The following is a 13,636-nucleotide window of genomic DNA, read 5'->3' as shown; positions in this document are numbered from 1 at the left end:
AACCAATAGTTCAAAGCGTGGGGACCAGGAATGAATGGGGATCTGTACTGTCACAATTTTGCGGTTCTAAGCAGAGCTGTAGCTGCCTAACCTCCAGAGCAACTGAAGTTAAGAGACCAAGGGAGGGCTGGAGAGATGGCTCAGTGGTTAAGAACACTGACTGTTCTTTCAGAGGTCCTGAGTTCAATTCCCAACAACCACATGGTGGCTCAAAACCATCTGTAATGGGACCTGATGCCCTCTTCTGGTGTCTGAAGACAGCTACAGTGTACTCATATACATAAGTCTTTTTTTCTTTTTAAGAGACTAAGGGAAAAACCACGCCTTTGAGCCCAATTAATTTCTGTTCTCTGTGCCCTTTGTCATCCATCTTCTTGGCCTATAAGACTCTGGACAGCATGCCCCCGCCCACTCTAGGCTATTAAATTGGGCTTCCAGCTGTATTGACTCAATTCTGCCAGCCCACTCCCAAAAGACCCTCAGGTGTAGAGCTGTAAGGGGTGTTAGTCTGGGTCTACACAGAGCAACTCAGGAAGGCCATGAGTAGATCAATCCCTGCTCCTGGGAAGGTTGTGTGTTTGTGTGTGTGTGTGTGTGTGTGTGTGTGTGTGTGTGTGTGTGTGTGTGTGTGTGTGTGCATGGGCGCTTTGGTCTTCCGACCACAGACTGCCTCAGAGGAACCCATTCTCCTGAGAGGCTGAGCAAACTGCCCTGGGTGGGAGGAAGAGCCCAGGCTTCAGAACTAAGCTCATGTGTTACACCTCAGGCTGGCATGGCCTGTACAGTCCCCTCTCACTGGCTTCAGAGACGTCGTCACCTGCAGGTGGTGCCATTACCTCAGTGAGAAACTAGTCTATGGGAACCATATTCAGACAAGCAGCTCCGAGAAAGTCCCAAGCCCTTGGCTATTAAATCAGGAAGGAGGGGAAGATACTCTATCTGTCCCCTTTCCTCCTTATGGGGGTAGATTCTGTATCTCCAGGAGAGGAAGCTTTTGTTTGGCCGTTTACTCCAGTTTTGTTAAAAATAATTTATTTACGAGCCTTACAAAAATACATTGGCAAGAGAAAAATAAAAGTCCCGTAGGAACAGGCATGTCTGTTGTCCTTCCTTCTGGTAGCTCCCTTGAAACCCTGCCAGAGAGTGGGGAGTCGGGTGGGAACTCCAAGCTCAAAGTGGAAGAGGAAAGGTTTGAAATTTAGAGGGCTGGCTTGAGCCCTCCTGGCCATAGGGGCCGGCCCAGCAGGCACCTAGGCACATGGTGAGGGCTATCATGGGAGACAAGGGAGGAAGGGGAGAGGAGGAGAGAAAGGGGACACTGAAGACTTGCCAGGCAGGAGGGCCTGCTTAATCTGTCTCTGAAATGAGGCCCCTGGGCCGGGGCTGGGGTGGCAGAACTGGGGTAGGGGGATGCCCACCCACAGCCTCAGGGCCTCCTCTGTCCTCTGTAGCCGCTCCCTGGTCCACCTGAGCAGGCATGTTTGAAATGACAGGGGAGGCTGGGCAGGGGGAGACTGGTAAACGCCGGCTCTGTCGCCGGGCAGGTTGTGGAGGAGCAGGGGGTAATGGGGGAGGTACGGTGGGGGCCCGGAGGCTGGTGCCCACCAGACGGCGTGGCAAAGCTTGGGGAGTGCCAGGGCTGACCGAGCCAGCGGGCAGGGATAGAGCTGGAGGGGATGAGCGTGAGCTGGAAGGCTGGGGAGGTGGCATGGTAGGCCGGGCTGGTGCTGGGCGCTTGGCTGTGGAGGAAGCGAAACAGGAAAGTTAGGGGTTCACGTGTCTGTGTACATCGCATGTTCATTCCCGCATCTAGGCCTTTGTACATTTCTTCATGCGGGGGTGGTTTCACTTTCCACAGTGGGTCCTCATCACTGAGGTGCTCCCTGGTGGTCCTCTCTGGTGGAAGTGCTCCCTAGTGGTCCTCCTCCGTGGACCTCTCAGCTTACAGTAGATATCCCAGACCCCACCCCGGTTATGCTGCCAATCATCTTTCTCAGAAAACCTGTCCTCACAAGTATCTTGCCCATCTTTCTTGTGTCTCTCCCCAGAACATAAACCCAACATGGCTGCTAGTTAGCTCAGTCTAGGCGTCAAGCAGGAGTGGCTACACATCTGTTAATTATATAAATGCCTCCTGTCCCTATTGACCCATGGGACACAGGGGTCCTGCTTGCCTCTCAGAAGCCCCAGGTCCTCAAGCAAGTTCCAACCTTGTGAGGTAGTTGGAGGCTGCGGGGAAGCTAGGTGGAGCTGACATCAAAACTCTCCCTGGCTCTGTGGGCTCTGGTGTCTGGAATGGCTCATTTGCTCTCTGGGGCTTGTTTCCTCACTGGTAAGTCACCAGCCAGTTCAGGTGACTCTGACAGTACCCTGGTTTCCAGGTCTCTGTGTGGCCTGTAGACTTCTATGGCTGCTCCCCTAGCACGGCAGGATGCATTCAGCTCTAAAGTTCCTTGTCAGAACTGGGATGGGTGCTCTGCAGTGACCTAGTCCTCATGAGGATCCCTGACCTCTTACCTATATCCATCCTGGGCCAGACTGGCTTGAGTGTGCCAGGGAGCTCCAGGAGCCTCCAGACTCCTTGCAAACTTCTCACTTCCCTCTCCCTTAAATACAGTTCTGGTCCTGTCCTTCATAGTCCTTGGGCTTCCGGAGGGCTGGAACACTCGCCACTCTGACACTGACTTCCTTTCTCTAGCACTTCCTGTGTGCCAGAGCCCTGCACACTCCCTGAGGTCCCAGCGCTTCAAGGTTGGGGGGCAATTACAGTTCGGCCGCACAGAGGAGTGTAGAGGCTCTGACAGGCTGCCCCACCTGCCCAAGGAATAAACTGGAAGCTGGGTCCAGGTGCCGGGCAGCGAACCCCGACCTTCTCACTACGTCTAATGCCAGCCTCTCTGGAGGTGTGTAGAGACGGCAGGGGTGGGAGTTCCCACTCTCCAACTCTTCTCTCCCACAGCCCACTTACTCTTCCGAGTCATGTCCTCTGCCAAAGCAGTTGTATCTGTGGGGCTCCTGCTGACCTTGGGGGAAGCTGGTTTGGGCAATTCAGACTCTGTCCTGTCGAGGGAAAGAGAGGTGCGACAATCAAGCTTGGCTATTTCCTGGAAAGCTCCTACTAGGGTTCCACATGACTCCAAAGTGTTGGGTGGAAGGATTTGCTTCCCACCAGCTATGGCTGCGCCAAGAATGCGTTCTCGGTCTTAGTCTCTCTACTAGATACTTCAGGTATCGGCAGGGTTTGTGTCCATTAATCCTGGCTTAGTTAACTTTAACAGCCAACTTGACACAATCCAGAGTCACAGGGGAAGAGGGAGTCTCAACTGAGGGATCACCGAATCAGACTGGCCTGAGTCCATGGAGGTGGGGGACTACCGGTGCGGGACTGTCTTGATTTCAGATTGATGTGAGAGGGACCAGCTCACTGTGGGCCATGCTGTCTCCTGACAAAGCATCCGGAGTTGTCTAAGAAAGCCAACTGCTGCCGGGTTGGGGATTTGGCTCAGTGGTAGAGCGCTTGCCTAGGAAGCGCAAGGCCCTGGGTTCGGTCCCCAGCTCCGGAAAAAAAAAAAAAAAAAAAGAACGCCAACTGCCCAGTCAGCAGACAAGGCCTTAAGCAATGATGTCCAGGGCTCCTGCCTCTGCTCCTGCTTGAGATCCTGTCTCCCTGATAGACTGCTAAGTGAAGTATAAGAAAGTAAACCCTTGGGGGCTGGAGAGACGGCTCAGTGGTTAAGAGCACCTGACTGCTCTTCCAGAGATCATGAGTTCAATTCCCAGCAACCACATGGTGGCTCACAACCATCTGTAAAGAGATCTGATGCCCTCTTCTGGTGTGTCTGAAGACAGCTACAGTGTACTTATATATAATAAATGAATAAATCTTTTTAAAAAATTAAAAAAAAAGAAAGAAAGAAAGAAAGAAAGAAAGAAAGTAAACCCTTTTTTCCCTCCCAAGCTGATTTGCTCATAGTGTTTATCAGAGCCACAAAGGTTGGAAGCAAGCAAGCCTTCGGCTTTTCTAGGTGATCTTTTTTTTTTTTCCTTTTTTGAGACTGTCTCATTCTGGAACTGCCTAGGCTGGCCTTGAACTTTCCATGCCGAGAAAGCGGATCCTGAACTCCTGATCCTTCTGCCTACACCTCTCGGTGCTGATTAAGTATCATTGTGCCCATTTTGTGCACTCCTGAGGCTTGAACCCAGCCTTCCTGTGTACTAGGCAACCAATAAAGCTACACCCCTAGCCCCCACCCCCCCATGTGATCTGCCAACAGAAGTCAGAGTCAGAGTATGTGAGCAGCAGTTGAAAGAGTCTGGCTTCCTAAACGTCCGTCCATATGGCCATTTCCCCAGAGAGGCCTTCGTTTCCTACCTGCTGGTACAGCTCTCTATGCTGCCTGTACACTGTATAACCCTCCAGCAGAACGTGCATCCTGACATCACAGGAATGTAGATGGGGCAATGTCCACTCTCCCTGCCTCATTCAAGGTAGGGGCTGAGGGTGGCATATACCCGCCTCATTTAAGGGAGTCCCATCGTGTGAACCACTGAGAAATGCCAGTCTGCCACAAAACCTTTCAGACTTACAGGATTGAAGACAGGAAAGTTATGAATCCCAACCATCCCCTCCCAATTCCCTAAATTCCCAGGGCATGTGCCTGGGGCACATAATAGGTGCTGTAGAAATAGCCCTACAATGAAGGGAACATGCTTAAAGCTGAGAACAGGCTCCTCCCACGTACTCCAACCTGTGGGACCAGATCTACAGAACAAATACCACAAATTACATTCCTAAATCCTCTGAGAGCCCCAGGCCAGAATTAGGCTATTCCTGTTTAGTTCTTACCTTTCTTTTACTGTCATGGAGGCTGGAGCTGGGGTAGGAGCTGGGGTGGGAGTTGGGGTAGCGGCTGTGGCAGGCACAGCAACAGGTGCCAATTCCTCTGAGACCTGTTGACTATTGGGCTTCTCCTGGGGGGCCAGGCCTGAGAAGATGCCTGATACACTGAAGTTGATATCTAGAGGCAGAATGAACAGGGTTCAAGTTCAGAGCCTTAGCCAAGCCTGCCTGCCCTGGCCAGAGTCAGGGCTACTCTCTTTCCTTGAAATGATGGGACATCTCTTTCTTAGCCTTCCTACTCCCATGGGTCAGATAGCACTGTTCCCATTTCACAGATGAGAAACTGAGGCTCAGTGCAGAGAAAGCAGCTTCCTTTAAGCCACATAGAGAGTTTTGGGGGCAATCAGGACTTGAGCTTGGGCTGTAGTCCTGGAACTGGAGAAGTGGGGACTAGAGATGACATAGAGGACATCACCTCCAGGAAAGAGGGTGTCTGCATTCTGTATCAGCACCTCGACAACACCCACCACCTGAATGGAGGACACAGAGGCAGCGTCCAGTTGAGCCTGGTCCCTGGTATAAAAGAGAAGCAAGAGTTTTAGTGATACTAGCATTGCGGGGCTCTGCTGGGCGTGGTTGATGCTACACGTGTAGCACACATAACCCATCTCCTATTCCTTCACCGATGACAGGCATCATTAATCAATTCTGGGCTTTATCCCCAGGTCTTGGGTTGACTGCCCCCCTCCCCCAACTACAATTCAGGACATAGGATGAGTTCTATGGCCTGAAAAGTAGCGGTGACTTCTCGTGTTGTCTTTGAACTTCAGTGTGTAAAGCACTTCCCATCCAGTTCCCACAGCAATGCCTACGCCCCACCCGCTTTGAATTTGTATAATGTCTCCCCAACTGACAGATGAGAAAATGACTCTCCAAGCCCCACGTCTGAAGGTTGGGAGTGAGGCTTCAATCACACCTCGTGGTTTTGAGCACCCGAACCAGGTCATCCATGCCCCCTCTGTTCACCCCAGTCCCTCATGCTGCTCCTTAAAGCAGCTTCAGATTTAAGAACTGTTCAGCCCACGGCAGGGATAGAAAATGGAGGTCTGGGCAAATCAGCAGCTGGTGACTAGCTGGGGACAGGCTCCCTGGGCTCATGGGCCTCACCCTTCTTTCTCAGGAGGCCACAGCAGGTTGGGCCCCAAGACAATGGCGATGTTGCTGGGTGTCATCTTGTTCACGTCCTGCTCCTCGGCCAGCAGTGCCAAGAACTTCATCAGGTACCTGGGTGGGTGAGAGGATGCTCACAGATGTCTTTGAAGGCCCAAGAACTCCCTACGCTAGACTCTGCAGAGGGGAACAGATACTACGCGGCATGGTGACATTTTTACTACGGAAGTTCCCTGATCTATTTTTCGAGCTAAGTTGAGAATCTTCTGGCCACCAAAAGCGGTAGGGACCGTCTCCAGTGCTGACACTAAACTGCCAGCACAGGGTCCCAGAATGACAAGGTGGGGCCTGCAGCCAGGCAGTATGGTTTCACAGGTTCAGGGGGGCTTTCTGCTTGCTTTCTAAGACAAAGTCTCGTAGCCCAGCTTGGCCTTGAACTCTATACAGCCAAGGATGACCCTGACATGTCTGTGCGACTGCAGGCATCCACCAACACCTCCAGTTCATGACATACTGAGGAGTAAACCCAGGGCTTCATACGTGCTAGGTATATTAGGTAAGGACTCCACCACAAGGTGGAGATTTCTTCCTCCTCTTTTGTTTTGTTCAAGGCAGGGTTTCTCTCTATAGCCCTGGCTATCCTGGAACTCGTTCTGTAGATCAGGTTGGCCTTGAACTCAGAGATTCACCTGCCTCTGCCTCCCCGAGTGCTGGCACGGTAGGCATGAGTCGCTGCACCCGACTGGCTTGTCTGCTCTGGTATCTGGTCTAGTGTAACCGACATTACAGCTGAGGTTCTGTGCTAGACACGCACAGCGTAGGCTAGCGTCAAACCCAAAGTTTGTGCGCCTGGGGGTGGGGTGGGGAGGGCTCACCGGAGGTTGTTGAAGTTCTCCTGGGGTAGACGGCTGCAAACATCATGAAGGGCCTCCAGGCGGGCTCCTGGTTCCTTCAGGCTGAGGAGGGAGAGTCACCAATGCACCACCAATCCAGGGCCATGTTTCCAGAACTTTCACACACATACCCCCCACTTATCCCCACCTGCTCACCTGGCTGCTCTCATCCAGTCATCATAGAGGTCAGAGGTCATCAGGGGCTCTGGCAGCTCCCGGAGATAGGACTTGAGGGCACCTGAAACAAGGCAGGGGAAGGTCTTGGGCAGCCTAAGGACCCAGCTTTCTCTACTTAGAAGGAACCTCTAGTCTGTATTCATATTAAGTCTTCCTGTCTTATTCTGATAGTTTCTTTGGGTTATAGGCCCTTTTAACATAGTATTTAGCAAGCTGGCCCTCAAAAAACTGCATATACATTTTAGAGGATTCATCACGGAACCCCCAAGTGCCCCATAGTGGTGTTTCTTTGGTACCATTATCAGGCCTAAAGCCAAACTCTGATAGTGTTACCTTAGATAGCTCTGCCCCAGTCCCCCCTTCTGCCTAGAACTCCCAGGGGATCAGGTACCTGCTACAGCATGGGGGTCCGAGCAGAATTCCTCCAGGCTGTGGGGATCTGAGGCCATGGTCTGCTTAAGGCGCTTCAGCACAGAGGCCCCAGCAGCCAGACGGAAGAGGCCCTAGGGTGCAGGAAGGAACAGGCTGTGCATCACAGAGGGCAGAGCAGGAGCAGGCTGCCCGGCCTCAGTGTCCCCGCCGGTGGTGGTCAGTATATGATGGTGTCTATGGGCCCTCCCAACTCCCAAGGTCTGGAATTCTGAGCAGAGGGCAGAACTGGGAAGTGTGTGGGGCAGGGAGATCAGTGGAGAAGTAGTCTTGTTAAGGGTGGAAGGGGAAAGAAGGCTCAGCATGGTTGGTGAGGAGCCAGCAATCCACTCATGGTTGGGTCATTTTTCACCTAAGGCCTATTTTCAGGAAAAGCCCAGCATGGATCATGGACTGAACCGAGGACCCCGGGTTCCTCAGATGATTCTTGGTCCATTTAATCTTTGACTCTCTCCCCCTTGCCAAACAGAGTCCAAGAGGATCTTAGAGCAAAGACTGCTCAGTATCTGTGGGACAGTGCAAGGCCCCTGAAATCCTATTCAATGAGGCAGAGTCCAGGTCAGCAATGGGAGGTTAGGTCTCTCAGAGAAGGGAACTATGGGTACCAGCAAGGGGTGGCATGGAGCCCTGTCACTCCCCCCACCCCTCATGTCTCAGCTCCTACCTCCTCCTGCATGCCCTCCGACAGCAGCAACAGGACACAAGCCTCGATGGGCAGGGCAATGTCACGGCCTAGATCTTGCAGGTGGGTTCTCAGGGACACCCCATATACTCTGGAGAAGGGGGCAGCCGTCGTCAAGGGGGAGGAGTCTGTGGGAATGAGACACATCAGTAGCCTGGTCCTTTCTGCCCCAGGCAGTAGGGCCAGGGCAGACAGGGCACCTCCAGGAATCCGCCTTCCACCCTGTTTCAGTACCACACACACAACCATCTTGGATCTGCCCACCCCCACTGCTCTGCCTAGCCCAGATCCCAACCTTCTAGAAGGTCTCATGTTCCTTCTCTATCCTCCACAGCAGTAGAAAGCCAGCCCCCGAAGACCTAATCCAGCCTGCTCCCTGCTCCACAACTCTCTACTGCCTTTCAGGATAAGGAGCAAACTTTTTGTTTGTTTTTGTTTTTCAAGACAGGGTAGTCTCCTGGAACTCTCTATGTAGACTAGGCTGACTTCAAACTCAGAGATCCACCTGTCTCCACCACCCAAGTGCCCCAGATTAAAGTGTTTGTCACTCTGCCTAGTAAGGAGCAAACGTTTAGCATTGTAAGGTCAGAGGTGAGGCTGGTTCATTCATGTCCCCACCTGCTTGGCTGTGGTTGTCCCTCAGCTCAGCTAGGGCCGTGTCAAGGGAGGTTAGTGACTTGCGATGGTAGTCAGCCTGAATCTCCAGGAGCTGTGGAGACAAAGGCCATCCCCCAGGACCAGTGAGAAAAGTGGAGACTTTCCCAGCGTCTCCAGAACAGACACCCGCCATCTCTCGGAGGCCCCCAGCGGTGCTGGTGGCTGGAACTGGACCATGGACTCACATGAGTAAAGTAGTTGGCATATGAGTCCTCCTTGGTGGAGAAGTGGTAGAGATCAGCCAGGTACTCATCCTTGAGGACAGAAGGGAGAGGATGGGTGAGGCGGGGAATCCTGTGCTCGCCATGCAATCATTCATTCATTCATTCATTCTTGCTTTACTCCATGAACATCATTCACTCATTACTCAGCAAACACTGCTCACTCATTCATTCATTATCTTACCCAGCAAAAACACCCAACAATCATTCATCCTACAAATACTATTCATTCACTCAGCAAACACCACTCATTCATTCATTCATTCATTCATTCATTCATTCATTCATTCAACGTTAAGCATCCAGTGAACAACCACATCCCAGCTGTTAACATACACGATAAATATAGCAGAGGTCCTGGGTGGTGCCCCACTACATAAATTCTACCTGGGTTTAAAACACAGTGCTGGGGTTGGGGATTTAGCTCAGCGGTAGAGCGCTTGCCTAGCAAGCGCAAGGCCCTGGGTTCGGTCCCCAGCTCCGAAAAAAAGAAAACAAAAAACAAAAAACAAAAAAAAAAAAAAAACCCACAGTGCTGCCCGCACACTTCAATGTTCCCGTCGGTAAAATGGACCCACACCTGTCGTCTATGCAGACATCCCAAATCATCTCACCTTGCACTGTTCCACCTTTCTCTTCAGCTCCTCCTCGTCTTCCTTCAGCGTCTCCACCTTGTTGGCAGTGGCCATGTGGGTGTGACTGCTTGAGCCACCACCCAGGCTTTGGCTGCTTCCCGAGTTCTTGGCTGCCTGGCTGAGCCTGGGGAGGGTCCCAAAGTGGGTGGTCACTGGCCCCATTGCAGGGCCAGAGCTAAGTGTCCCCTCCATACACGTAATCACACAGGACTCTAGGGTTTACAGAGGCAAAATAGAAATTCCTTGGGCCTCTGCCCAGACTAGGCCAAAGTGCTCTAGGCCTCCTTCTGGTGGTGGTCCTGGTGATCGCAACTACTTGGCTCCAGAATACAGAATAGGAGGGAGCTCTAGAACCATCTAGGGATCTTGGAGACTAGTGGTTTTCCTGGTTTGGGGTCACCTGTGGCACAAGGGAACATATGCACACCTTCACATACACATGCCTTTACCACATGTGTTCTCAAGGACCAGCATGGCCACAAGGACCCAGCGGGGCCTGCAGAACCCTCGACCTATGACTTGACCTAGACTCAGGTGCCCACCTGCTTTTGAGGGTGTTCCAGTCAGACACCAGCTTCTGAAGGCTCTTCTTGCGCTTGAGGATGGCAGGCAGCTCCTCCTGAGGGCAGGCACAGGGAGGGCTCAGGGGGTCTGGTGGGGGCAGGGACAGCAGGAAGCTGGGGAAGCTGGGAGCGTGGGGGTGCACAGTCACCTCGCTCAGCCTGTTGAGCGGCTGCAGGACATCTCTCTCCAGGGTCATCTCAAACTCTGCTAGGATTCTGGCCAGCTGGTTCTGGATGGCACAGCTCATCTCTAAGGCTTTCCTGTGGACAGAGATTCCCAGTGGGCCAAGGCTCCCTTGGTCCCTCACCCCAGCTTGGTCATCCATCCTACCCAGCCAGGTAGACACCCTGGCTGATCTGACCCCCTCATTGCTTCCTGGCATTCTTTAGTGAAGAGCCAGGCCCCAACTATGCTCACCCCATGCTGGAATCGGGATCCAACTCCTTGAAGCTTTCAGCCATTGCGGTAGAAAGAGCCATGAGGGGAAGCTTCTTCTGCAGGGAGGGAAGGGTGAGTGAGCCTGAGTTTGCGAGTTTCCTCCACCTTACCTGAGCCCACAGCACCCAGCCAAACCCATACATCAGCAGAGGGAAGAGCCAACTGAACAGACCCACATTCATAGGGGGAAACTGGATGATGATGGTGTGCCCCCCCAACTCATGCACACATCTCACACAGACCTGGGATCCCTCCCTCTTTCCCTTCTAGAAGCTACTTGACTGGACAAGAAGGAATGAGCAATCCCAGGGAGACTAGACTACGCAGAGGGAGGGAGTAGTAAGCTGTCCCAAGGTTACACCCCTGCAAAGAGCTGGTCTTGTGGCTAGGGTGGGATGGCCTAACCTCCTTTCCCAGCCTTATGGCCTAGGTGGTTAATCCGATTATTCTGTAGCCCAAGCTCCCCAAGGTATCTATTGCCTCACACCCAGACCCTCTTCTGGGGCAGCAGGGAGGGGGCAGGCATGCTTGGTGTTCTTAGCAGACTAGAGAGCATGTCGGAGTCCCTGCGACTGTACAGTGGTGAATCTCGTGGGTGATAGGAACTGAACCCAGGTCTCTCCAAGAGCAAGTGCTTTGCTGAGAGGATCCTCCAGCTCCGGCCACGTGAATTTTTAACTATCCCCGGACTTCCGCCAGGAGTTATAGAAAACACTACATTTACAATCAGAGGGACCCCAGGGCCACTTTTGTGACTTGCCACCTGTGTGATCTTGGGCTGCTAAGTTTAGATCTCGGTTTCCCATTATACACAGGTGACTTGTACAAGGGGGTGTCGCCAGGGCCGTTGCCAGCAGTGGGGAGACAATGCATTGGCAGTCTTAGCAACGGGAGTAGCAGGAGTCAGAAAACGCTGCCTGCTGGGTAGCAGTGAGCATCCTCCATCCAGTTCAGATGGTGTTCCGCCCACCTAGACCACTTGGGGGGCGTACTAGCTGGGAGCAAAGCTCAGACGCCACAGAGCACCCAGAGCGCCTCATTCCCACCCCGTCCTTCACCTCACAGGTCTCTTCCTCCCGGAGATCCCACTTACCACCCGCTTGTCCATGTCAGCCCCGCTTTGGCCCTGCAGACAGGCCTGCAGCCTTTTGTGAACATTGTGGGCTGCTCGCTTAGCTGGTTCCAACCGCTGCTCTACCTGGGAGGTACAGGGGAGGGACATGTGGGGGCTGTATATTGTGAGGGACCCTCTCTCATTGCTCTGTTTTCTCCACCAGAACAAGGACCCCTTTCCCCTGTCCCACCCCCCACCCCCCACCCCCCCTCCCCTGGCCAGCAAGGAATGACACAACCAGGCCCTTGACTGCTGTCCCTGCCTGCCAGCCTCTATACTGACAGCTTGCACGGACCTGCCTCCCAGCCCAGCCCGCCCAGGCACGTACCTGCAGCAGGTCCTCACCCAAGAACTCGGCAGTCTCAGGGGTGCTGTGGGGGAAGGGGGCTTCTGCTGAGTCAGTCTGGGTTAGGATACCCACTGCCTCCCTCTATCCCCTGCATATGGAACCTGAGCCCAAGTTGCTTCCAGGACCCGCCAAGCCTGGGTGGCCCATCCACATGGGAGCTGGGGCACATTCCATGCCTGCTTCCTCCTCCACCCAGGGCTGTGTCCTGAGAGAGGGTGGACCCATGACACCAAAAAGGCAGGAGGGAGCTACCCAAGGCCCAACTTTGGGACAGAGGAAAAGTTTCTCATCTTCCCATCCCCCAAATTGTTTGCCTGGCCCGGAAAGAGGAGGCCTAAGCTGGCCCCCAGAACGGGAAGTGTGGAAGCTGGTCTCGGGGTGGCCAGGCCCACAGGCACACGACATTGAACTGCGGCTGTGGGCAGGTCCAGGGACTCTGCCCAAAGATACATAGGGACATAGGTTCAGGGCAAAGTGGCTTGGCTTCCGTAGGTACATGTAAGTATTTGTGTCACTGTAGGACTATCAAGTTTCTGGATACACAGTCACCTCTCTGGGCCCAAAGAATGGGGAACTCCCAGGCTGGGGAAGAGGGACAGAAAGAAAAGCTCCGAGAAACTCCCCAAACTTCCGCTCCCATAGTTGTGGAGCTGGGAACCGAGAAGACCAAGCGGTGTCTCTACCTGAGCCTGCGAAAGCAGAAGCAGGACCAAAAGGCAGGAGGCCCCTGGGCTGGGGGAGGGGACGGACACCCAAAGCAGAGCAGGCCCCACCTCCCCAAGCCAGAACACTGCCAGTCCCTTCCCCCAGGGTCTGGGGCGCCCCCGATTCGCTCCATTCCTCCCCTTCCCTCCAGTTAGAGGTGGTTAATTGTTCCCATTGTCCAGAGGGGACAAATGAGGTTCCAGGCAGAGTCCTGGCTCAGGGCGCATTCTGCTCTCTGCTCTCTGCAGCCTCTTCAATCAGGAATGGAGGTGCCCCCCCCAACCCCCCAACCTCCTGCAAAAGCCAGCTAAGCCTGTACGACCACAGTGGCTTCAGACCCCAGGGAGCCAGGTCAGGGCTCTGGAATGCCGAAGGGCCGCTATCCAGATGTCTTCGACCTCTTTGACCGGTTCCCCACTCTCCAGCGCCCGCTCAGGTCCTGCGAGACGACAGCACAGCTAGAAGCGGGTGACACTCACCGTCCCGAGCTGCCCGTGTGGGCCAGCTGCCGCATGCGGTGCAGCTGCCTCTTCATCATCTTGGGTCCGGGCTGGGAGCCGAGGAGTCACCTAAGGGGTTGAGGCTGGCAGCCCCCGGCCCAGCCTGCTTCCCCGCGCGCTTCGCCCCGGATGGGTGGGCGGCGCTCTGGCTTCCTGGGCCGGCGCGCTCCTCCGGCTGGTGCTGGCGCTGGCGCGGGCGCTCTCCTCCCCCGCTCACGACTCCGCCCCCGGACCCCAGGTCACTCCTTTCTCCAAGTTTGGA

At 54.0% G+C, this 13,636-nt stretch overlaps 1 protein-coding gene across 3 annotated transcripts; it reads right to left on the bottom strand.

Moving 5' to 3' along the window:
• Positions 1–1,010: 1,010 nt before the first annotated feature.
• On the bottom strand, positions 1,011–13,583 carry Sh3bp1 (SH3-domain binding protein 1). 3 transcript variants are annotated; one of them, XM_039078835.2, is made up of 19 exons: positions 13,444–13,583; positions 13,213–13,313; positions 12,149–12,191; positions 11,800–11,904; positions 10,686–10,762; positions 10,417–10,528; positions 10,247–10,323; positions 9,684–9,828; positions 9,034–9,102; positions 8,810–8,900; positions 8,174–8,319; positions 7,472–7,583; positions 7,060–7,141; positions 6,886–6,966; positions 6,008–6,124; positions 5,316–5,413; positions 4,847–5,018; positions 2,969–3,060; positions 1,011–1,739 (listed from the first exon to the last, which is right to left on the bottom strand). In XM_039078835.2, the coding sequence occupies exons 4-19, from the start codon at positions 11,812–11,814 to the stop codon at positions 1,348–1,350; spliced, it is 1,878 nt and encodes a 625-aa protein (XP_038934763.1). In that variant the 5' UTR covers positions 11,815–11,904; positions 12,149–12,191; positions 13,213–13,313; positions 13,444–13,583; the 3' UTR covers positions 1,011–1,347. The 3 variants fall into 3 exon arrangements, with proteins under 3 accessions (XP_038934763.1, XP_063119387.1, NP_001165452.1); XM_063263317.1 differs by having other exon boundaries at positions 12,149–13,313; NM_001171981.1 differs by lacking the exons at positions 13,213–13,313; positions 13,444–13,583 and adding an exon at positions 13,354–13,412.
• Positions 13,584–13,636: the final 53 nt, after the last annotated feature.

Source organism: Rattus norvegicus, chromosome 7, assembly GCF_036323735.1.
Source record: "Rattus norvegicus strain BN/NHsdMcwi chromosome 7, GRCr8, whole genome shotgun sequence".
Taxonomy (NCBI): domain Eukaryota; kingdom Metazoa; phylum Chordata; class Mammalia; order Rodentia; family Muridae; genus Rattus; species Rattus norvegicus.
The sequence above is the reverse complement of the archived record's forward strand: the minus strand, read 5'-3'. Positions and strand labels throughout refer to the sequence as shown.

What these genes read in the sequence shown, in the direction of transcription:
- Sh3bp1 (NM_001171981.1), bottom strand. Translation starts at nt 13,412, where the DNA reads ATGATGAAGAGGCAGCTGCACCGCATGCGGCAGCTGGCCCACACGGGC. An exon ending in GAAAGGTGGAACAGTGCAAG is followed by an intron (nt 9,103 to 9,683) that starts GTGAGATGATTT and finishes TCTGTCCTCAAG; the next exon opens with GATGAGTACCTGGCTGATCT. An exon ending in ATGCCAACTACTTTACTCAT is followed by an intron (nt 8,901 to 9,033) that starts GTGAGTCCATGG and finishes TTGTCTCCACAG; the next exon opens with CTCCTGGAGATTCAGGCTGA.